At 30.9% G+C, this 27,009-nt stretch overlaps 2 protein-coding genes across 2 annotated transcripts; both read right to left on the bottom strand.

Annotated features, from left to right (window-relative positions):
• Window positions 1–372: 372 nt before the first annotated feature.
• On the bottom strand, window positions 373–6,536 carry LOC139498114 (uncharacterized). The gene is made up of 5 exons (XM_071286451.1): window positions 5,311–6,536; window positions 4,346–4,426; window positions 3,742–3,822; window positions 2,137–2,632; window positions 373–532 (listed from the first exon to the last, which is right to left on the bottom strand). Exons 1-5 carry the CDS (start codon window positions 6,508–6,510, stop codon window positions 480–482), a joined length of 1,911 nt encoding a protein of 636 aa, XP_071142552.1. The 5' UTR covers window positions 6,511–6,536; the 3' UTR covers window positions 373–479.
• Window positions 6,537–13,719: 7,183 nt separating this feature from the next.
• LOC139497853 (cyclin-dependent kinase 4 inhibitor C-like) lies at window positions 13,720–22,289 on the bottom strand. Its single transcript, XM_071286093.1, has 7 exons — window positions 22,272–22,289; window positions 21,110–21,190; window positions 19,776–19,877; window positions 18,792–18,899; window positions 18,050–18,115; window positions 16,597–16,677; window positions 13,720–13,809 (listed from the first exon to the last, which is right to left on the bottom strand). Exons 1-7 carry the CDS (start codon window positions 22,287–22,289, stop codon window positions 13,720–13,722), a joined length of 546 nt encoding a protein of 181 aa, XP_071142194.1.
• Window positions 22,290–27,009: the final 4,720 nt, after the last annotated feature.

Here is a 27,009-nt window from a genome sequence, read left to right as displayed (position 1 = left end):
AATGGGCACCCAACCCTCATCCTATAAGCCTGGGACATTAGTCAATTTTAGTTCAATATTTCTACATATTATATTATATAAGTAAAGTTTAGACTAAAGAAAGACCCACTATAAAATATCAATTGAAATGGATTAACCCAATTAAAAGACATATTAAAACAAACCAATGAACATACAATGAACGAATACATTTGATCTATGACACAATGTTAATACAAAATCAATAAAATAAGGATTGAAATGTTAAACAATTCAGAAAGACAACCATAACCTTGAAGAAAATGCCAACACATAGAATAATGTACACAGGTAAATAAAAATTATAGTCCATATTGGTTCAATAGTTTAACTATGGTACACAGAAAAAAAAGCAACTTTAAACAATAACTTTTTTAATGCTTTAACAGCATCTTTGTATAGTTGTGGATCTTAGTCAATGTTAATCTTTCTATATGGAGATGGTCCTGTGAAAATATGTTTTATTGGGGTAAAACCTGTACTTGATGTTCAATTTCAACTTCAACTGCAATATCTGAAAATAAAAGAAATTATCACTGCATGCACTGCAAATACAAGTAACTGTTTAAAGTATTATAACTGTAATTTGGAATATAATTTAAAAAGTTTACACCATTATTATTCTATACACTTTATTGCTAACTATTTTAACCAAACGAATTTACAGGAGAAAGTACTGGTCTCAAATTACATATATTTTTAACATTTTGACCTTTTATGTCTGTTTGTTTTGTTCACACAATTTAATGGAATCTTATGCGACTGTCATAAAAGTAAGAGATTTAGCTAGCTAAAAAAACAGGTTCAAGACACCATTTTCTACATCAAAATGCCTGTAACAAGTCAGGAATATGACAGTCGATATGCATTCGTTTGATGTGTTTGATCTTTTGATTATGCTCATTGATTAGGGACTTTCCTTAAAGTTCGGTAATTTTGTTGTTTTCTTCTCTTATGGCCTTGTTCAGTAAAAGAGGGACGAGAGAGGGACACTCAAACTCATAAATCTAAAACAAACTGACAACGCCATGGCTAAAAATAAAAAAAGACAAACAGACGAGTAATACAACACATGACACAACATAGAAAAACTAAAGACTAAGCAACACGAACCCCACCAAAAACTAGGGGTGATCTCAGGTGCACCGGAAGAGTAAGAAGATCCTGCTCCACATGTGGCACCCGTCGTGTTATATTATATAAAGAATATTACATCATCATGAAAATAAAATGTCTACTCGGTTTTAATTTGATATGATTGCAACTTCATTGCTAACATGCTTAACTTCTTTGGTATGATACAGGGCAGACGAACGGAAAACTGTGAATTTGTCTTTTTTCGTGAATATTAGTTTTCGTGAATTTAAGAACAAAGTAAAATCACAAAAATACTGAACTTAGAGGAAAATCAATTCGGAAAGTCCATAATCACATGGCAAAATCAAATAACAAAACTCATCAAAAAAACGAATGGACAAGACCTGTCATATTACTGACTTGGTACAGGCATTTTCAAATGTAGAAACTGGTGAATTAAACTGGTTTTATAGCGCTAACCCTCTCACTTTGATGACAGTCTCATCGAATTCCGTTGTATTTACAATAATGAATTAACTAAACAGACACAATTGTACTTTTGTAGATATCGGGTTTCTTTTTTGCCAAAGCCTGCATGCAAGCCTATAAAAATGTAAATCGTTGAACATTGTAATAGGTGGTTCACTATAAGATGTATCAACAATGAAATACACGAAAATTGATATGGCATCAATAATAAAATATTCACAGTTTCAGATTCCAGTACAAGAAATTATTTATAAGTCGAAGACTTAACATTTCGAACCCATAGTAGAAAAAAAAACGGGGAAAAACAGCAGATGTTGCTTTTTCTAGATATATATTTGCTATTATCCTTTTTATAATTTGATAAAACTGAACTTCTTTGTCATGAGAAAAACTCATTACAACATGTTTTTAGTTTTAGTCTCGATAATGTTGAATAGTCTCGCTAATGTTCAAATTTTAAATTGAATATTTCTTGAGGGAACTAAACTTTGCATTTTTATTTTCATATCTCAGTTGTCTTGAACTTTATCAAATAAAAAAGTACAAGTTTACCTGATTCTGTTTTATTTTTAATCTGAACCTGAAAAGCTTTCACTTCATCACCAGAAATTGTTTTGGTAAAAATTTCGTTAAGGTGAAATGTATACAGCCTTGTTGGTTTGTTATATTGATCAAATCTTTTCAAAAGATCAACTAGCATATCACATAAATCAGTAAAGCGATTTTCGTCAACTTTGAAAGTTTCAGAATGCAGTATTTCATTTCTTGTAAGACGTATGCGCTCAATATCATCTCCAATAGCTATATCTGTAACCTGCATATCTTGCCAACTCCCTCCCCATGGTCCAGGGGGACATCGTCGATGACTTGAATTACTTGGAATATGCTTATTAAGATTTCTGTGCTCACTGTACAGATACGTTATGTCACAATCACTCCTTGGACGTAGATGTGGTTTATCTGGTTTTAATAGATCAAATAAAACATCAGCAAGAATATTCAGCACTATCATCCCAAGTCTTGCAAAATTGATCTCCTCCTTTGTTAACTGAAAATAGATCAAACGTGTAACCACAAGTGATTTAAAATATGCCCAGGGTAATAAAGTTAGGTGTCCACAAACACCTGTAGCCTATCACACGAACTTGTTGAACTCATAAAAGGATGCCTCTGCCAAGCAAATTTGATTTTCCGCCCTTTAACATGAATACCAATTAATACAACAGTAAACAAATACGACCAATTCAATTACATTTATCTTTAATGAGCTTATTGACCGAAATTGAACCAATCCTTGCACTTATTTATGGATAGAAGTCTCATGGACATTCATATCACATATTCCTCGTTTTATTTTCTTTTAACTTTAAGCTTAAAGAAGAAGCAGAACCAGTACTGTAATATTAAAGGTAATTTGGGTACATATGGCTTCAACTATGTATGGTTAAGTCAAAAGGTAGATAATATAGATTTTTCTGAGATAATTTAAAGAGAGAATGGTTGATACATTTATATGCCAAACAAATGCTTTCTTAAAAGTCTTAAATAAATGACAATTATATAAATACATAATTTGCACATATACGTTATAATTAACTCAGACAAAAATCAGATTAATATTTATAAATCTTATAATTGTAAATACCGCGTTTGTTTAAACAATTTGAATATAGAAACAGGGCGATATTATGATTCAAAATTAATGAAAAATGCTGGTTTCTCAAATTTAAAACACATAAATTCAAATAATCGAACTCATTAGAATGTGAATCCTTACATGTAGGTTGAACATAACTGAACTGATGATAATGCATATCATAACTTCTTCTACATCACCCTATTTAAGTATACCTATTAAGGATACATACGCTTCACAAGTGGAAAAAATACAGAAATTCGATTCTCATTCTTATTGAAGCAAATATATTAATCATAAGACTTTGATTTAGGTCTCAGATATTATGTCCGTGTAAAATTAAGAAATTTGAAATTATTATATATATTAAATTAACAAAACAATGCAGAAAAAGAGGAAAGAGTTCATAAAACACAACATAGAAAGAAAAAAAACTGAACAAAAACCAAACCAAAAACTTCGAAAAGTGGACTGGCAACTAAAAATAATCTTAAATCATGAGCCAAAGTGGTATAACATACCCCTGTTATTTTGCTTGCTTTGTTTGGCTCTTCAGATACATTTGTTGATGTTTTCGTACAGCCTCGGACGAGAAAATGCATCTACAAAATATATATTTTGAAGACAATAAAACTTTCTTTTTCTTATTTTTTTTTCAGATACGGTTTGCACTTCTTGAAATGATAACAGAAAATTAACATAAATAAAACATTCAGATCAAATAAGATACTTTAAATGTTAAAAGTCGTCTTTCACTTCTGATGATACTTCCAATTATATATTTCTCACCAAGGGTGACTGATTTTTTTCAATATAATGGAACTATGAATAATTGTCATACAAGCTTACTATTTAAGTTAAAGTCATTGCAAAATACTTAAATACCTTAAGTTGTAGGCTGCATGACTTGACTTTTTGGAACCGAACATTTTTTTAATTTAAAATAAGTTTTATAAATCACTTTTTTCTGACCAAAATATTTTTTATTCATTTTTGGAGATCATGAGATTCTCCAGTATTCTTTTATGACTTTAATGATAATCTCTAATCCCTGTTAGGTATGCAAATAAAACAAAACAACATTGATATGCACCAAGCACCAATCAGTCAGTATCACATATGTACCTTTGTGGTAATTGTTTGGTTTTGTCTTGTAGTTTCCGTTTGAGGATTCGATTCTGTAGATTCCTCAGAGATACGGGAGTACTGAAATGTTATATAAATTAACAATCATAGTTTAAAAATAGTTAAATGACCATTAAAGTCTGCAAACGAAATTACATGTTTAAAATTTATAAATCATTATGGAAGCGAAAGGATAAAAAGTACTTATTTTGTATAAAACATCAGAATAACAATGATAATAAATGCTTTGTTGATGAACACGCCATATGTCTCATTGAAAACTTTTATGATTGTAGAAAATATCATATTTATAAATGAAGTCAACAGATAAGACAACTGAAGAAACTGGTTACTATTCTGAAGGTTCTTTGTACATTCCTTTGTTTTGGGGGTATTCGTGTTGTGCAATTTTTAGTTTTCTGTGTAATGCTTGTTATATCGTTTGTCTTATCGCCACATTGGTGAATGGTAATGTATGCTTTTATTGAAATTGAGATTTAGATTGCTCCAGTTGCATCTTCTTTCTTATTTCATAACTTCTCTGATAACATGTACAAATTTGGAACGTTACGATATTATTGCAGCAGATGTTATTAACCTCAATAATGTTTTCATCAATTATTTTAGTTTTCGTTTATGAAAGTGTTTTATCCTTTTTTATACAGTAAATGACAACTACTATGAAATTCTTTTACTATTGCATTCAGATGAATAGTTGTTATAATTTCTGTATACCTTCTATTTAGTATTCTAATCTGATGATTTATAACTTCGAGTGTCCCCTTTGAAGGCAATATTAAAATAATTTCATAGTAGTTGACATTTATGATGCAAGGAATAGTCAAAATAAATTTTATTATGAAATCCATGATATCATTGCATCTGAATTAGGAACCATTTTGCAAATTGTTAACTTTTAGACGAAACATCCACAATGATGTTATAATGTTTCAAAGTTTTCTTACCAATAGTTCTTCACTTTGTGGATTCGACCATTCACCATGGAAAATGTGGGGTGCTGTACATGTCTCACAGTAATATTCTGTATACTGTTCTTCACTAAAATCATTCGATCCTGTTACATCTTCTAGTTCTGTAAGGCCGCATTCCCACTTTTTTGTAAAGTGCACATTGGTCATCTTGAATCGTGTTGTTATTATCTTGTTGATTTCATCTGTCACAAAGTCACCAATGTTTTTGTACACACCACTCTTTACTATAAAACCTTTTCCAAATTCTAAAATCTGAATTTGAATAGTATTTGGAATTGTTGTTACTAGTAATTTACTTAGTTTGTTTGTCTTTTGTAACTCAAAGACAGCTCTCCCTTTGAACAAAGCAAACACTTTTTCTGTTTGTTTTTCCTCTGTGAAACGAACTTCGGCAACTTCATATTTTCGAGACAGGGAAGCAATCAAGTGATTCATCAGATGTGGTGGTAAAAACCTAAATTTGAAACAGAGCCAAGTTGATTTTTGACAGGTATCTCCTGTCACATTAAACATCTGGTAAATTCCACGCTCCGGTTCTGCTTTAATCATACAGGGTACATAATAACATTCATCAGCGGAATCTCTGTCTGATTGGTTTGGACGTATTATTATATCAAATTTCTCCATTACATTCAGAATATGGACCTTGTGCTGGTACAAAATGGTTTGTTCATTTTTGAATATATCCTCAATTACCACACTATGTAATTTTCCTCTACTGTGAAATTCTTCCCATCTTTTTTGATGCCTGATGCTTACACTTCGAAATGTCTTTGCAGTCACGATACATTTAAATACATTAGACAGCCATTGTGTATCTAAAATGATTTGATCTGGAAGATCTTCAAAGTAAACCAAAGCTCGGGTTTCGTGATGAAATTTCAAATAAAAAATTAGTTCCTCACCATTCAATGGCATTGGTGTATTTTCAGCGATGCGCTTCAGTTCCGGAAAGTCAATAATAGGTAACTCCTTCTTCTTCTCGTGAAGACTTTTTTCCAGTTGAATAAATTTCAAAGGATAGTCTATATTCCAGGTTCTCATTGTTCTTGCTAACTGTAAAAGTTCTTGTCGTATTTGTTGAAATACACGGTTATCATCTATTGTATTCGAAATGAACACTTCATCCCTTACATGCCCACGTTCATCTTCAGCCATGTGTTTAGTATACATTAAAACATTTTTTCTGCATACATCTTGAATCTAAAAAATGGAATCTTGTTTTCTTGTCTTAGTATTTTAAGTAAAGGACAGTGTAGTATACTGGATAAAGGCTTTCAATACATTAAAACTACGCACCATAATAATCGCTTGTTATTTCATATTGTGTTGACAAAGATAAATTTTGAAGCCATATAAAATTTCAAATAAAAAAAAAAAGTTGATCATGCTTTATGTACTTGAAATGCTAAGTTTTCTCCAAAAGCAGTGAATGTGAACTTTGAAAAAAGATCAGAAAATCCTTAAAATGTACAGAAAAAGAGCGAGCAAACGCGAGCAAACGCGAGCAAACGCGAGCAAAAGATAAAAAGTTTCATGGCTGAACAAAAACAAATGTACAAGTCCGTTACCTCTCCTGACTCTGAAGTCAGAGCATCTTTGTAAGTGCCAACAATAACTACTGGTGGATCAAGATCATCTAAAAGTGTCTCCGTGTCATCAGAAAAAGTATTTTTGTCTTCTTCAAGTCTACTGTAGCAATGTATCGAGTCCATCCATAATCGAAAAAGATCTATAAATAAATAATAAAATGATGTAATGTATATGCAGTGAAGATTGTAAGTTGTGTGTATTAGAATACACACAGTCATTAGTACACAAAAGGTTTAGAAATCTTCTAATGTAACAATAAGATGTGTCAGCTGTACTACACAGTTTCATGTTCAGTAACTAAAAAACATGCTTAAATTTCTTTTATGAAAATGTATTTTACATATCATTTGCAATGGTATATTGTATTATAATTAGCAGTAACAAAACTACCAGAAGACCCAACTGTTATGCACCTAACTATCATTACCTGTATAAGTCGTCAAATTCTGAGTTGCAAAACAATCACAAGTATATCTATATTATGATCCCCGACAGTGGATAGTGTGCTTAGTTTCAAAAGATTTGGTCAAGCAAAATTTTTAACCACATTTTTATAGTCCTAAGGCAAATAACTCTTGAGAGGATCTGTATTTTATGGCCAATTACCCAGTTTTAAAGTTTAAGATGATCTAGCCAAGTAGTATTATCATTATCTTACGAAAACGAAAATAAAGCTCACATTTTGAAATTACCAATGAATATCAGCAACATTAAATAAAACACGACCGATATTTGATGGTCCAGGATACTACTTTCTAACTTAAAAAATCAAACTTATTAACGACAAAGCGATGGATGAACATATGCATCTATAAGTAGTGTCATGAAGAACGATTGCTTTTTCAGCTGCTCCATTTATGAAGGTTGGATTTTCTCCTTTTTACTTTAATTGTGATGACTCCTTCGTGCAAAAGTACATAATTTTATTGCCACACTTATTGCAAAGAGAAAAGATGTCATCATAGGGTCGGTCGTTTTATTACCTTTTGCCTGTTTGTCGTCAGCCTCATTGAGTTTTGCAAAAACAAGGTAAATTGAATCAGGAGACAAAAAAGTTTGATGTGTGTGGTAAAATTCTTCATCTCCTGCAAAATCCCATAACAACAACGTTGCATACTCCTCTTTGTCATATAGATCAACTTTAGACTTCACGTTTTGTGTTTCTCTTTTAAATTGTGCAGATAAGACATTAAGCTGTAGTTCATTAAAGGAGTAGACAGTAGTTGTAACTTTGGGTTTCGTGGCTCCAGGAGTTGTTACTTTGGGTTCAGTGAATACTGGAGGTGTAACATGGATTGCTTCTTGTACTGGTGTTCCAATGCTCTTGCTTAGGTTCTTTAGTGTTTCTGCATATGGCTTAAATAGTCTTGCATTGGTGTCAGTTTCGTCATTGATACCTGAAATCAGTTCATAAAATGACTTTTTTGGTTATATTGTGCTTTAAAAGAAGATGAGTGATAAGGGTTGAATAGATAACATTACAAAACAATGAAGGAAATATTTGTATTTATTATACTTCTTGTCAAAATGCCAGATTTTTATTGGCTAATACGAGGGTGTCAATTTACTGTGTTACCCTTCATGGAGACGCTTGATCAAGTGTGCGCTTTATTAAACACGACTCTTTCCTATGACAAATACTCTATCACCCTTCACAGAGACGCTTGATCAAGTGTGCGCTTTATTAAATACGACTCTATCCTATGGCAAATACTCTATTACCCTTCACGGAGACGTTTGATCAAGTGTGCGCTTTATTAAATAGGGATGGTTATGTACAAGATGTCATAGTTTATTACTTTGAATTTTAAATTTAATCGACAGTAATAACAGAACATTCAGTATAATAAATTAAATAACACATATCTGAGAGGGTGATAGAGCAGATTGTTACCCCTCGAAAAGACATTGTCAACCTCGGCTTCGCCTCAGTTGACAATGTTTTCTCGGGGTAACAATCTGCTCTATCACCCTCTCAGCTATGTGTTATTTATATATCATTATCCTGATATAAGTAAATTTAGTGGATTTCCTGGTGTGAAGGTTAGTCAAGATTCCTAAAATTGAGAATAGAAATGGGGAATGTGTCAAAGCGACAACAACCCGACCATAGAGCAGACAACAGCCGAAGGCTAATATTCAAGAAAGAAAAATAGATTCGTAAATAGACTTTGTTCATACCCTTGACAATACACTTTAAATCAGTCCTTGAAAATTGGAACGAAAGCAAATAAATTAAAACAATGTTACAGCTGTATTATAATTAAAGACTATCAACTTTTAAAATGCAAGATATTGTATATTGATGGTCAATAACATTATTTAAAAAAAAATAATCAAAATTGATAAACTAATAGTTAAAGGGAAAATTCACGATTTTTTACTTATGGTTTAAATATGTTCATTATGACATAATATATATATTCACAAAGTTTTTATCATAATAAAGGAGAAATTCAATAATTAATGAAAAAATATTATATACTTCCTGCAGGTCGTGACGTTTTCTCCTGGTTTTTGCATGCCGGGATTTAAAATACAATCATTAAAAGTCTTGGTTTTTAACTAAATTGTTAACGTAATCGTAAGCGCACCGATGACTAATGCTATATCTAATAACCATCTGATAATAAGAAAATAAACGCACAGACGTGCAGTTGTACACATTCATGAGATAATTTTTCTATATTTCCCTAAATATATCGATTTATTTTTGTAGACAGCACAAAACATTTTTTTATAATTATTTTGCTTTAATATATGCTTTTTCATACGGATAAAGTGAATAAATTGAAGTATATAACTTTAAACTGTTAAGACAATATATAGGTTTACGCTTATTGACCTTTTACTATCTACGTTATTACTAGGTTATTCTTCGACAATACTTGTGAAGGTAAAATGTTATTTGCAGATTGGTAATTAGCTTGGCGACTGTCTATTCGGATCAGTGGATTGTAAGACAGGATGTCGCGTTTAATACACAAATTTAAAATAAATTTTCAAGGTGTTGACAAATACAAGTGAATCGCCGAGGAATTATTTAATTATATTTGATGCTATTATTTTATTTGAATTCAAATAAGTAACTAAACTACAAAAGAACCGGTTAAAGTGTGGAAATTGAATTTAGTTTTCGGAATAAAATGATATACACTCTTATGATTTATTCATGTTTTTTAAAAAGGGAAAATAGAACTAGTTTTACAAAAGCATTTTAATTGTCCTATAAAGGCAAACAATGTACGGGAACACTTCAATTTAGACATTTGAAAGCCATCATCAAAGAAAGTTATTACATTTTTACTTCTAGCGTTTTGCATTAGATTTTAGCTGAGACTACTATAACACAGTCTCAGATTTAAATGAGGTCGGAAGGGTTAATCTTATGAAACATATTTATCTGATATCATTTGGATTACGGAAGGAGCTATACTATAAAATACATAAATTTATTACCAATACACTCGGATCAAAGGTTGTTAATTTTGCTGTTCAAGTTAACTTTTACTCACATATTTTTATATTTTGATTTGAGCGTGCTTGTTTTTATATGACAGTTTTTTTCAGTTCTTTTTTCTCGTTAGACGAAAACAAACCGGCACAGTATATTCTGCATTTGTATATTCCGAAGTTTACAAATTGATATTCTTATTTCACTTGTTAAATGAATGAACGGTTATTAAAATAAAACGGCATTCATTTTAAAATATACCACTGTTTTCTAGAGTGAAAATGAAGTCACATATGTGAGGATAAAAACTAGACGAATTACTTATATGAAATAACGGGACTAAAATTTATATATAAAAACGGAAGAACAGGTGCTGAAATATGAATAAAAGTAAAATTGAAATTATATAAAAGTGGGATAATCTATACGTATTCTTACAATACCTCTTAAAAAAATTGTTAGATTTTGTACACAGGCCGTATATCACGGACAGTTTTATATTGGTATGGTATATTTTATAAATTTTACCTGTGCACACCTGGTTCACACGCGATCACGCATGTGATTCATTGACCTTGTTCATTGTGTATTAAAGAAACAAGCCTGCCAGGAAGTCAACCGTTAGAATACCCGAATATGTCACATTTGCAATACCCCGGTAATTACCTGTATTAAGCCATGCTGATTACAAGAAGACAAGTTTTTGAACGGGGGTCAAGTTAGGTAAAAACCCAAAATAAGCTAAAAATATACGTTAGAAAAAAAGCATTTAAAAAAACTTTTACATAGGAGATAAATCTCAATTTATAATAAGTATTTCCGGACTTTTTTTCTCACTTTATTGAGACTACTTTAACATTATTATAGCATAATTCATGCAATGATCTTGAAAACTATGTAGACTTCTTCAGCTTTCATTACTTGGTCGGGTAGAAAATCTATCAGCTTGACAAGTCATATTAACACTGATTAACGGACATGTCATGCCGTGTACTAGGACTTTGTGGTAATTAGATATCCGTGGTCATTAGTTTTCAAGATGGCGTCTTGCCGAGAATTTAGAGTCGATTTTAAAAATGTAGTAACTCACTTATCTAGACAAATAAAGCTTTAATATTTTGAGAATATGCTTATTTATTTAGGATGAACATAATATCAAATTTTTATTTTTTTGCGAATTTTCCCTTTAACTAAAAATACAATTTTAGAAAAAAGTAAAATGAGGGAAAATATGCTTTGGGGAAATCAAGATCTATAGAACGTATAAGTCATATAAAAACAATCAACAGCATGTCACGAAATTAAAATCACAAAAAGAACACTCAACTTCCAACATTAGATAAAACATATCTCGTAACGTAAACACAAACATCACAAAATCAGCTGCTCAAGTAGAATATTCAGTGCAAGTACGTACAATGAAGTAAACAATGTCATAAAAGCAAGGAGTTGATTGAAGATTCATGGATTTGTTTTGCTGGCATTTTTGAGTTTCATGTATCAATTGAATTGATCACGATGATCATATAATCAAACCGATAAGTGGACAACAATCTGACAATAATGACCAAAAAAGCAAATAGTAGAAAAGACAAACATTAGTTCAAAAGCGCTGTATGAAAAAATAGAAATAGAATGTTAAAATTACGGAGGTTCAATCGTTTCTTTTGTAAAACTGATTTACTTAGTGAGTCTACATCATCATGATACAGGATCCTAAATTTGAATAACAATTCCAGCTATAAATTCACTTTAGGCAAGAATGCTACTATTTGTAACAGAAGAACATTCATGGGCTTTTTTTTTTTAAATGGAAACATAGATAAACCTTGACATTTGAGCAAAACAATAACTCTTAGGACTATTTTTTATGATCACCCTAAGTAGCTGAATAATTGGATGTATGGTTTAAAGAGGTTCTCCTGAAAATCGAAAAAGATGCAAAAATTATATTTATTACTGCTGTGATCTTGAACGTTGATTACGAAATCACTAGAGGTCTTTTATCTTAAGGCAATAAGATATTTGAGAATATTAGAAGAAAAATCGTTACGCAAATTATTAAGTATAATATTATGAGTCGAAACCGTTGCCCCATCACGATGCTAGTAATTGTTGTTTACTCGGTGAAATTAAAATCAATAGAAGTGCATCATTCAAAGTTTAAAATTTGCAACACAAATGTTATAATTGTTGTAACAAAATGTGTGACAAAAATGAAAAAGCCCACGTACAGTAACTTGACTCTTATTTATTAAGACATCATTTATTGTTACTACACATTATTTTGATCAAAATGTGTCAAACAAGTTCTATCCTATCATATTACTATCCAAATATCTATAAATAATTAGGAGTGTAAATAAAATGTGAGTACCGAACCTGACGTAGATCATTCAATTCAGATTTCAATAATATCAACAAGTGCATGTTAACTATATTTGTTAATAGTGGTATTGGACTAACATGAATATGATGCGGTGTTTTGTTCATAGTTTCAATTTTTTCCATTCCAAAATGTCTGTGGTCAACACAAACAAAATAAGAATGTTGTGTTACTGATATATATTCAAATAGCTTCTGTTGTAAAAATAAAACAATGGTGTTAAAGATAAAATGTTATACCTTCTAGTTTATTCCAAATTCCATCATCAGAGTTTGCACGACATCGTATCCTATGGATATCGATACCATTTGTACTGGTTACCTCTCTTATATCTTCTCCAAACAATCTCTTCACTAATGATGTTTTCCCAGACCCTTTTTTCCCGACAATGACTAATCGAATGTCTCTTTTTTTCTCAGATCCCGACTCAAGTAGTTTGAGGTACATTGGAATAGATTTTTTGTCAGACATTAATTTTATTTCATCTGGAAGCGTGTCTTCTGCAAATAATATTTATAAAATATAGAAAAGGTTAATATAATACAAAGAATAAATTCATAATTTAATTATAACTTAATTTTGTTTAGTATCTCTCCGTTGATAATTTTCATTAAATAAATATATAAAATTGTGAAGCAAGTAAGGAAAATGGGAAAAAAGTATCCATAAGTTAATTCTAAATCAATAAGTATTCGAATATAAGATTTTTGACAAAATATAATTTGATCTTAAAAATTGATTCGAAGTGCAAGATGGATTTAGCTTTTGTGCATTTGTTTTTCAGGAAAATATTCATGTATCAACAACATATTAAAAAAACGTTGAAACATAACTGGGTCCGGGAAGAGCTCGAACATGATGTAAATAATGGTATACCGCTGTTTAATAGTCATAATGTGAGTGTAACAGTGTAACAAGAAAATGTGGTAAATAAATAACAAAAAAGTAACTAAAATGAAGACAATATACTTGTAAGTACAACCTTACCTGTAGGTGTTGATGAACCCTGAACATCTTCTTCTTGATTTGACATTATAGTCTACAAAAGAACAAAACAATAACAGATTTAATGGTGGAATTTTTTTGCATCTTTGTGAGCTTTGTGAGCTCTGGACTAAAAACAAACTGCAGAACAAACGAATCATGCAGCGTGTAAACTTAGATAAAACTTTAAGCCAAACCAATTCGAGAGTAGAAACAGAATTCATTGTACAAATATTTCATTTCTCGCCATGTTTACACACTTTGCCAAAATATATGAGATTTCCATGAACAGTATGTTTCTGGGGAGTCACTAATTCATTCATTTGAACAATGTTGAAAGAATACTGGAACACAAGTTGCCTTACCACAACAGTATATTTCCATTTCAGATACATTTTAGATCTGTTTCATATATAGTACCGTGATTTACATAATATTGTAACATATACAGCAATATAAGGAACAATGGCAGACGAATTAGCTCAGAAAACTTTTATAATATTTTTAGTAATTTATTGAATGCAAGTTTGTTTGTCACTTAAGTTGGGATAGAACCATAGAATTCATAACATGACCATAGCTTAAAAAGAAAGTTTATTATTTCGTCTGCCAATGACATTTCTGTCAGAAGTTATTGCTGTTTTTAAACGATTGTTGCTTACAGATGAATCTCGTTTGCTTTCATTTCATATAAATTCTGAAAATGCTTTTAAAGCTTGAATTTAATGAGTCTTAACGATTTTTATATGTTATTCAGATTTTCAATCTGAAAGTGAAAGTTTATCAGAAACTACCGTTATCAAGATGCTTGATTTCTTGAAGACAAGATATTTGTTACGTTTTTATGACGTGTTTTTAAACAAACAATCGACATTCTCATATGAACCAACTTTGTCCCTCGTCTTGTCGACTTGTGTCCATAATCAAAAGAGGTTTACTTCATGACGGAATTCGTAGGAAGAAAGAAAAGAAGTTTGCAGTATCCTTTACCTTTACTTTAAATTTTGGCTAATCAGATGATATAGTAAAAGAAGATGTGGTATGATTGCAAATGAGACAATTCTCCACAACAGATCAAAAATGACACAGAAATTAACACCTATAGGTCACCGTACGGCCTTCAACAATGAGGAAATCCCTTACCGCATAATCAGTTATAAAAAGCCCCGAAATGACAATGTAAAACATTCAAACGAGAAAAACTAACGGCCTTATTCATATAAAAAAATAAACGAAAAACAAATAAAAAAAAACTTGGTCTCGTTCTGAACATGCATGAAATATTTGCCAGTGGACGTTAAGAAACCAACAATTAATAATTCAATCTATCTTCACGTATTTTTTTCGACAACGATTCTTTTTAATTTTCATTCACCTTGGCAATGACAGAAGTAGAAATGGAAATCTAATGTGACTATAAATGTATTTCACAGATGTTGTCATAATGTACACTAATGTATGAAATTTTGTTTATTAGTGCCTTCTGTTCAAGTATTTCAAAAACTGTTTTCTTAAAGCCTGAGCCACTTATTCGAAAATCCGAAAAAAGCTAATATTTGATTAATGTTAGGTAATTGTAATCAAATAAAAGATAAATGAAAGATAAAATTTATATTTTATGAAAAAAATCTATAGTTTTAGCGGAAACATCAGTAAGCTTTAATAACAACTGTTTACCTTACCTGTTCAATTATGTTTATTCAATCACTAATTCTATAATTGGCTATTCAATAAGTGTATGTAGTAAATGAACTGTTGGTTATTGTATACAGTTCATTGGGGGTGGTTTTTTTTTAATAATGTAGAGGGTAAAGGTTCCCCCAAAAATTAGTATACGTTTGATAATTGTACTGCTTTTGTAGATATTTTCCGAGTCGGGGCACTAGTATTGTTCGTGGTGAAACCAATGATTGCTGACTGAAAAGATGTAAAAAGATGGGATATGAGTGCCAATGAGGCAACTCTCCATTCAACATTCAAGTCACAATTGTAAAAGTAAACCATTATAGGTAAAAGTATTGTCTTTAACACAGAGCCTTGGCCAAACAGCAAGCTATGTAGGGCCTCAAAATGAATAGTGCAAAACCATTCAAACGCGACAACCAACGATCTCATCTATTAAAAAAAAACGGGAAAGGAAAAAAAATGAACCACAGCAGCAAATTTCAACTACTGAACATCAGATTCCTGACTTATTACAAGTGCAAACAAAAGCAGCGGATTTAAACGGTTGGTTTATAAGGTACCAGCTTTCACCCTTATCTGAAACAATAGTATACCATCACAACAGAGAAAGACACAATATAAGATATCAATTGGAATGGCTTTACTCAATCAAAACACATATTAAAACAAGGTAGCATACACGAATAAATTTGATTTATGATAACAATTTAAATAACAAATCAATTAAATAAAGAGGTGAAAAAATAAAGGTAACAGTAGTCTACCACTGTGAGATATTAAACAATTAAACAACACAGCAATAACCTTGAACAAAAATCACCAATAACAAAAATAAGGTAAACGAAAATAATTTTGTTGTAAGGTTTACTGTTAAAATCGAGAAAGGAAATATTTTGTACAAAATAAAGAATTTGTTGTTCATAGTACAAAGACTTATCAAAGCTGGTATATAGACGAGATATAACACTGAATAGATAAACATTAAATAACAATAATCATTACAAATAGTATCAACAGGTAAAATTAACAAGAAAATACGATTTGAGAGTACTCGCAGTTACCTACGCACTTATTCACCAAACTGACATACACATTTAAAAGATATTGCATTAACTACAATTTATTTCTATTTTAAGCATTAAATACATGTATGTACCTGTAGGTATTCCTTCACATCCCTTGGCGGCATCACCGTAACTTCATCTACTGGTCCACCCTCTGGATGTATTAATCTATTCTGAAACATAGATTTTGATCTGATCAAGTTGATGTCAGATATAAACATGCAGGTTTAAACTGTTCATAAATTTGCTCTTTAATTTAACCAAATTAAACTAAAAAAAATATCCTATACGTAGAATAAATAATAATTAGACAAGAAAAATAATTTCGTTGCCTACCCCCTACCTACACATGCTACATATGTAATCTTATGTTTTGTGAAAAGAAACGACAAAATAACAAATTGTAAAAAAAATGATTTATCAACTTAGATAAGAAATGTCAAAAATAATTCCTTAATTTAAAATGTAACAAATGTGTAATTAGTAAGAACTTAAACCACACATGGAAATCATGGTTTATTGGTACGTTTAAGAAGGAAATTAGCATAGCTATTTCAGTTTTAACATGCGAAAGGCAAAGAAATTACCTATGACAAGTTTATTTACATAAACATAACAACAAACAGCAAAGGAAATAAATAATCAACAGAAGATTTTATTTCTAAAATGATTCCAAAGTAAAGTTTCAAGATTAAAACTGACGTGGAAAGGTAACACCCGGCCACCGAAGCTTCATTTTTATGAAGCCCAGGTAGTCGTGTGGTCTAGCGGGACGGCTACATTGCAGGCGATTTGGGGTCACGATATCTCAGTAGCATGGGTTCGAATCCCGGCGAGGGAGGAACAAAAAATTTGCGAACGCAAATTTACAGATCTAACATTGTTGGGTTGATGTTTAGACGAGTTGCATATATATATATATCTATCTATATATATATAAAATAAAATTTTTAAATTCGCAAACTATAAAAATTTTATTATATACATTCTGTACACCGTGTTTATTTACTTCTGCTATATATATAGTACGACGCTAGATTAAAACTGACGAGGAAAGGTAACAGAAGGTCACCGAAAGCTTTATTATTTGTAAGCCCAGGTGGTCGTGTAGTCTAGGGGGACGGCTACAGTGCAGGCGATTTGATGTCACGATATCTCATTAGCATGGGTTCGAATCCCGGCGAGGGAAGAACAAAAAATTTGCGAAAGCAAATTTACAGATCTAACATTGTTGGGTTGATGTTTAGACGAGTTGTATATATATATATAATTATATTGTTTAAATATACTTTTTCACTTTTTTGGTCTTTTGGAAAATGTTGTTTGTGCTGTTTTAGACCCTTCTACAACGAAATTTGTTTTACATGCACACGTGTAAAAATTGCGGTTTTTATATAACGCAATCATAGGTTTGAACGTAGTTTTCAATTTAAACTCGTTTATATATATGTTAAATAACTGCATCATTTTATGATCTGTTCGATGATTTACATTAAAAGGATTCACTACCCTAGGCCTATATTACCAGTGTAAGCATATACGTACAAACGATTCTATTCCCCTTAACGCTTGCGCCTCTGATATTGCTGCTGAATCGTATGGTGTCTCACCCTGAAATAGAGATACATATTATTACTGTTGATTTATGTAAATTTTCGCTATGTGCTGTAGACCAATCAGTGGCCTCGGGTTGTGTTCTTCTCTGTGATCGAATTATTGTCTCTTCGACATATTCGCAGTTTTATTATGAATTCTATCATACAGGCAACAGCCTTTTAATTGTTTCCTATCATTATACATCTTACCATTTGGGTAAATGGTTGTTAAATGTCGCAATGGAATGCATATTAAGAACAATAATGTGACATAAATATGAACCAATATATTATACTGACACTCCAACGATTTGTATGTGCTACTAAGTATATCACATATCATATTACACGAACATATTATTTTGTTTTGTGTGGTGAAAACATCAAAATATGATTAAAAGGTCATTGTTTTTTCCTTGTCGGGAACTCAAATTCCTCTATAACCGATGTATGCTTGGTGGCTGGTGTTTGGTGTGTAACATTTATGTGTATAGTGCATTCTTAATAGCTTATATATAATTGGTATTTGTTTTAGTGGTAGATCGTACATTACTGTAAGATTCCAGACTAGTTTTGTTCTTTATTTAAACAGTTGGTTGTTGTTAAAAGGCAATACAACAATTTCCCTTGTAAACTTTTAATTTCATTTATTCATTGAAGAATATAAAAAAACTGAGCATATTTAATGTTACCTTATTTGTTTTAATCATGGGACTGATACCGACGTTTTCGACTAGATATCTTACAACATTTAGATGTCCATGGTAGGCAGCCAAATGTAAAGCTTTTCTTCCGTGTGTCTATAATAACATTAAATAATGGCATATAATGTGTTAACTTTCCGGATCATGCTTTTTAATAAATATCAATAATAAACAACATATCATACACATTAAAACTTTTATTTATAAACTTGACATTTCCATTAAATGAATTAGTACTAAATAAATATCTATTAATTAGTGGTTATCTGAATAAAACGATCAGTTAGTCAACAAAAACAACAAATACTAATAAAAAACCCGTTTTGTTGAGAATTGTCAGAACTCCCATCAATAAATACAGACCTGTCATATTGAAACAAATTAAATGACGCATAAAACATTTATATCGTTTAGAGCAGGCCGACAAGAGAAGTAAAGCAGTATTACAAGATTTAACTCCAAGTAAAATAAAAAAAGGTAATAAGAATAGCGATTTAATTAAAACAAGTATTTGTTGAACTACTGAATGTACTGCTTGAAACTGACTGAATAAATGATTCGATATAATAATAATGCTTACAAAGTAACTTGTTCACAAAAAGAGTAACGATCTGATTCAGAACTGAAAGATAATTCATGTGAGATAATTTTAATATAATTTCAACAAGTATTTGGTATTTTGTAAAGATGCATTACATTACGTCGGTAAAATCTAAACTATTTAAAAGATGTAAACACAGCAACACATCTTAATTCACACATAAAATCAAACGTGTTAATTAATACATTTTCGACAGAAATCGAGATAAGACTTTCAATATGTTTAACGATAGTATTCCGTCCGATGAGACAAGTTAGAAAATATCTTATGAGTAAATGATTTTCATTAAACTTGTTTTATTAGCAACATAATTCAGAATTGATTCATTTAAGAACTATGCGATCAGATTGTGGAGAAAATAGCTAACATACATCTGAGGCATCTTTATTACATCCGTTTGTTATCAGAAAGTGTGTAATATCCAGGTGTCCTTGCCTGGCAGCTGACATCAATGCTGTACCTCCTTTGTATCCCTAGAATAATACAATTGACATCAGCATATCGCTAAAGAACGTCATAATGTTGTGTATAAGTATTAAAAATTTATACATGTTATACATTTCACGAATTAGCGGTCAAAATCACATTAATAAAATGATATATATAATTTTGAGATGCAAAAAATATTTTTGAAGAGAAATAATATGAATATCTACTTTTTATAATCTTAATGTGTATTTAAAAAAAAATGATGATTAAGATTGTGTAAATCATTAAACGGTATTATTATAATTATTAATACAAAAAAATATTGAAACATGAACAGAATTACATGGTCTGAATAACTACAAAGATACATATGAAATGAGACCCAACTTTATATGTCTCGAACAAGTAATTCAGTACACAATCATTATGTAATTAAGCGTTAAATGCTATGACACTAATTATTCAAAATCCCTATGCTATGAAGTTCCTAATGGTGTGTGTTGAAACCGGAATGACGCCCCACTTATATGAAATGCAGTGTCAGAGATTTTTGAAAGCACATACAAAGAACACAATTGTTTTGAAATCACGTGTCAGATGTGTTATGATGTAAAAGGAAAGGTAGTCTTTTTTCTATGATTCAATACATTTCTATTTGGTTGTTTTCATATTTTGTATTGTCAAATCCGCAGCCGAAAAAAAGTCCCCAGAGTTGGCTGTAGTGCTATCTACTTCAAAGAGACAAAATAGCGTTGCTTGAGAACGAGATGTGCTCGGTCTTACATAAAACACTACAATTTTAACATTTCTGTGGACCTGAGCCTTTCTGCCGATTAATACTTGATACCGAATATTGCTACCCACAGAAATCATAAAATTTTTCACTTAAATAGTCCTGATTGTTTAGAAAGAGTAAACTCATCAATAAATATCAGGATTAAATTTGTCTATACATGTATTATACAATCTTAACTTCTTTTATTTTACTTTTTTCAATGTTTTAAAAATCAGTGATATTTAGTAGATCTCTACTTTATATTATAATGTCTCGGATAATCATCCTAAAAACAAGGTCTAATCTGATTGTCTTCATCAACAAAATCATATTCTGATTTGCCAATATTTTGAAATTGTATATAGTTAGAAAGGGAAAATACTAAAATAGACAAATTTGTCAACATTGTCAGCTCCAGTTGATAAAATATACTTAGTGGATAGAATACTCTGTGGTTTGAAAACAAATTTGTTTTTAATATGTTAAATGTTTCTATGTTACCCTATATTCTGGATTTGCTCCATTTTCTATACATAATCTCAAGTCTTCTACATCTCCATTAAATGCAGCTGCACCTAGTCTCTATAAGTAAAATTAAAGTTGTTATATTACCTTTTATATTTCAGTAAAAATACTGAGCATTATAATTTATTTGGGTTAAGCGAGTTGATATTATTGAAGTAAATGTCATTTTAATGTTAATTAATTGTTTCTTCAATATGGTACATTAATAAGTCAGAGGTTCTAGAGTAAAATGTTTGGCGCATATGACTTTAAAATATGTGAACCGGAAGTGATCTTGAGTACACCAGGAGTTGCATTTTTTCACTTTTATTCAAGGAAAAGTACCTTTAAACCATATATTATTTTTATAGGTATATATAAAATATTATTTAAAAACCGAAAGTGACCTACAATCTTGCAGAAGCTTAATATCTTCCTAATTTTAGACAATAGTATCTAGAAACCATATTTTTATATATCAGTAAGAACAAAGCTATAATTAATGACAAGTAGTAACACATTGTATTTTAATCAGAAGTAGCAGATTATCTCCCTTATTTCATGCAAAAGTATATAAAACCATATAACAAGGAATCAGTGAGAATAAAGCAATTCTATGGGACTTGAAGTGACATTTACAAGACCAGAAGCAGCAAATCATCTCTTTTATTTCAGACATAAGTATATGCAAGCTACATATTTTTTTAATAAGTATGAAGAATACTATGATACGGGACCACTAGTAACTTTCAACTAGTAAGTAACTAGTAACTTTTCTATGTTGTGTCATGAGTACTATTGTTGGCCTGTTTGTCCTTTTTATTTTTAGCCATGGCGTTGTCAGTTTATTTTCGATTTATGAGTTTGACTGTCCCTCTGGTATCTTTCATCCCTCTTTCAGTAGACCGATTATTCTGGTCAATTTTATTATAAATTTTAAATGGAAAGAACTCTAATTGTATGTATGTGTCAGTTTAATTTTGTATTACTTTATATTTTTTTTTGTTATTTCTCACACTGTTTTTCTTTCGTTTGCTCAGAGCAATTTTTGGTATTCTACCCTACTAGTATCACAGGTCTGTTTCCTATTTTATTATACACTTCACATTTACTGGTATTTTTTTGAAGCATCATGCCAGATATCTTAAATAAATCTTACACTACTCCAACTTTCCATTATGTCCTAAAAACGGAAAGAAACAATTATTATTTATGGATAAATAAAAGCAACAGTAGAATATCGCTGTTCGAAAGTCATAAATCGATTGAGAGAAAACAAATCCGGGTTACAAACCAACCACCAGAGAACAACAACGAAATAACAGAAACCAACAGAAATACTGAAGTACACAACAAACAAACGAAAATGCAACACACACAGATACGAACTATAAGATAACAACTGCCATTTTCTTGACTTGGTACAGAACATTTTAAGAAAACATGGTGGATTGAACCTGGTTTTGTGGCTAGTCAAACCTCGCGCTTTTATGGCAATGTTAAATGTAACACTAAAATGACAACATAACATGACAGTACAGTACAAATAATTGCGAGAACATTCAGGAAAGAGAAATACACAAATAAACAATACAACAGTACATTTCGACATATTGATATTAATCAAAGGTATCAGGCGTATAATTCAATACGCCAGACTCGCGTTTTTTCAGGGACTCTCATATCAAAATAGTAAGGAAGCCAAACAAGTACAAAGTTGAAGAGCATTGATTACCTAAAATTCCGAAAAATAGTGCAAACTACGGTAATGTTATATATACCTGCGATTAGAAAATCCTTAGTTTTTAGAATAATTCATGTTTTTGCAAAATGTAAATTTATAAAAATTACCAGGTGGGGATCCCGTTAACATATTTAACCCCGCCACATTCTGTATGTATGTGCCTTTCCAATGTCAGAAGCCTGTTATTCAGTGGCAGTCGTTTGTTGATGTGTTACATATCTGTTTTCGTTAATTTTTTCGTACATAAACTAAGCATTTAGTTTTCTCGTTTGAATTGCTTAACATTTGTCATTTTGAGGCCTTTTATAGCTGACTATGCGGTCTGGGCTGTGCTCATTGTTGACAGACATACGGTAACCTGTAGTTGTTAATTTTTGTGTCATTTGGTCTCTTGTGGAGAGTTGTCTCATTGGCAATCCTATCACATCTTCTTTTTTATATGCACAATTTGGAACAACCAAAACTAGAAAATCAATTACATAATTTATACGACAAAATGTACGAATACAAAAAAAAACAAATACTAGTAAAACAAACAAGAGTCAACGACAATCACTAAATTATATGCTCTTGACATGGAACATGCGTATACGCAATATGGCGGGGGTTAGTCATGTATGACAACTATATCCTAACTTTTGGCGTTGGTTTGAAAACATAACATAAGAACAAAAAAAGTTGCAAACGGTTTAACCCAACAAATTGACACGAAGCACAACCAAACCAGCTAAAACAAAACGATTTGACACAAAATCCTGATATGAGAGTACTCGCTGTTAAGAAAAACTAGATCAACGCAAATAACAAAAAAATGAATAAATCTTGTTTTTCCAGACTGAAGTGTCAAGCAGTACATTGGTGAAATGAGACGTATGTACCGTACCTTGTGTTTTTTAAACAGGCATGTGCATTCTTTAACAGAAATGCATAATATATAATTCCCTTATTATTTGTCCTAATGAAAACCTTTTTCATGGGAATTGGAAGACAAAAACATTAGACCCTGACATATATATACTCAACAGAATATGAAGGAGTCGAGAAGAGTGTGGTTAAGTCGGGAAGAGTCTGTATACAAACAAAAAGTTTATTCGTTTTAATAGTGTTGCTAATGTGTATTATTATACTTAACGTTAAAATGCCATATTTTGAATGGCTGATACGAGGGTGTTAATTTCCTCTATCATAGGGTGACATTTTTGTGTAATGTTACCCTCTCGTCTAGACAAATCAAAAATCGATAGTTTAAAGGATACTGAATTGAGTTTACATCAAGTAATATTAAATTCAATGCTTTAGTTCTACGTTATGGCTCAGATTTTATCATTTAACTGTAAAACAAATTAAAAATAAAATATCTTTGTTGTTTTTTCTAATACCCGAAACGTTGTTATGTATGTGACGTTATAGAAAATACTTTTAAGATAAAATTTAAAATATGTAAAAGACTATACGTATAATGATCGGACATTCAGTATAATAAATTAAATAACACATAGCTGAGAGGGTGATAGAGCAGATAGATACCTTTTGAAAAAGCATTGTCCACCTTGGCTTCGTCGCGGTTGACAATGTTTTCTCGGGGTAACAATCTGCTCTATCACCCTCTCAGCTATGTGTTATTTATATAGTGTCATAAATATGAATCTTTTTCATAGTAAACAACTAAATCTATCTGCTTCATATTTAAATCTTTACGCCAATTGCCGCTAAGAAAGTAATCAAAAATTGTTTCCTTTTATTTTTATACACTTTTGGAATTACGAATCTGAATTTTATTTTCAATTAATTTACACAATTTAATTATTGTATCTTTATTCTCATCGTGTATTAAATCTTAGTGTATTAACATCGTGACAGCATACTCTTTCTAATCCTTTCTGTTTATCCTTTTCCAAATAACAACATTTATACCTGTGTACGCTTGAACTCACACCTGCGGCTAAATAGCTACAAGGTAAACGAATTGACCTCAAGCCGAGAAATATACAGTGACCTTTACAAAATAATATACACACTCTGCTCACACATTAGTTGCATTGAAATGATTATCTGAGCATTGAGTGTGTTCGAATATTTAATTTCAAAAATAATTAAGAAATGAACAAGAGGAACACGGACGCCCATTCGAAGGGGAAAAAATCAAAACCGAGTACTTGCATAGCGGTTTTTAGACAAAACACTATTTAGTAATTTGTTCTGTTTATATACAAAATTTCCTCTGAAATACAAATACGAATATTCTATACGTATACATCATATCATCAGCGTATAAAAAAAACATGTTAATTACTCGTTGTTGTTTGAAATAATTATTTCATCTTCCATTGAATTTATAGAATAAAGTTTTCAAATCATTATATCTTTGTCAATATTTGCATATCAACCCTCATTTGTGTGATGAGCCTTCTAAGTTCGAAATTCTAGAAAACAATAAATTAAGTCTCTCTTTTGAAAATATCCTTAAATTTGAAATAATTTATTTACCCTTTTTTCACTGTAGAATTCGGTTACGGATATCTTACAAAAATGCATAATTCATAACTTTCAACTAAAAGATGTTCAATCTCATAATCATTTATGTACGTATTATATTTGTTAATCTTCAACGTTTCAATGCAATGCAATGTCTAAATAGTGGCGATGGGAAAAAAATGACAATCATACAGCTAGCTAAATATCTAAATATCGTAAACAATGCTCAAGGAGAAATCAACAATTTACGGAGGCAATTGTCCATTAACAATACGTTTATTCCTCAAGAATAGAACATCATCAAATAATTTAAAAAAAATCTAATTTCGAAATTGGCCATAACAAGAATAAAGTATATAATAATTGTTGATTCTTAATTAAACAATTAACGCATGGATATGTTAATACCTTTGTTACATTATAACTGGCGATACAAGATTTCAATACGTGTTCAGCTGAGATAATAAAGAAATTCCTTCAAAAGTATAACACCGTAGTCACCTTTTTTAATACAGGTTTACGCCTCACAAATCTTTGTGAATATAGAACACGTCAACAATCGCAGATGGTGTTTAAAATTATATTCAACCACCAAATGCTTTTCATTCAAATATTTTTAGCCACTTCTGAAATAAAACTTCACACAATAAAGCACGATTAAATTGATGAGATTTCATTCACAAATTATACAGCAGTGTACAATTAAAATAAAGTAATAGAGTAACACATTGAATTGTAAGCCACAATACAACATGGATACTATCTTTCTTGGTCTTTTGTTTTTAATAGATCTTTAAAACCAATAATACAATTGGTGATATACTGATACAAAATATATTATATTTGCCTCACTGCGTTAACAAAAGAATTGTATACAACATAATGGTTATAACCGTACTAAAGAACATTGCCAGTTTCATAGCAGAATTAATAAAATGCAAACAAGAATCTTATAGGGATAACCAAATTTGTCTTTATGAAAAAAGACATTAAGAAACCAAAAATAATTAGTTATCAAAGGTACCAGGATTATAATTTAGTACCCCAGACGTGCGTTTCGTCTACAAAAGACTCATCAGTGACGCTTATATCAAAATATTTATAAAGCCAAACAAGTACAAAGTTGAAGAGCATTGAGGATCCAAAATTCCAAAAAGTTGTGCCAAATACGGCTAAGGTAATCTATGCCTGGGATAAGACAAGTGTGCACACACTGAAATGTCTCGCCTTCTTTACTAATCATTGATATTATGTTGATAGTCCTAAGTATAAAGCTTGATTACAACTGTCACATAAACTTAACATTAACCAAGAGAGCTAAACAAAGACCAATGAACCATGAAAATGAGGTCAAGGTCATATGAACCATGCCAGGCAGACATGTACAGCTAACAAAGCTTCCATACAACAAATCTAGTTGACCTATTACTTATAATTTAAGAAAAATAGACCAAAACACAAAAACTTAACACTGTGCAATGAACCGTGCAATTGAGGTCATGGTCAAATAAAATCTACGGGACTGACATAAAGATCATAATATATTTCCATACACCAAATATAGTTGACATTTGGCATATAATATTAGATAAAAAGACCAAAACTTAACAAGAGTGCACACACTGAAATGTCTCGCCTTCTTTACTAATCATTGATATTATGTTGATAGTCCTTTAGT

This window comes from Mytilus edulis, chromosome 12, assembly GCF_963676685.1.
Source record: "Mytilus edulis chromosome 12, xbMytEdul2.2, whole genome shotgun sequence".
NCBI classification, from domain to species: domain Eukaryota; kingdom Metazoa; phylum Mollusca; class Bivalvia; order Mytilida; family Mytilidae; genus Mytilus; species Mytilus edulis.
This window is presented reverse-complemented; position numbering and strand designations above follow the sequence as displayed.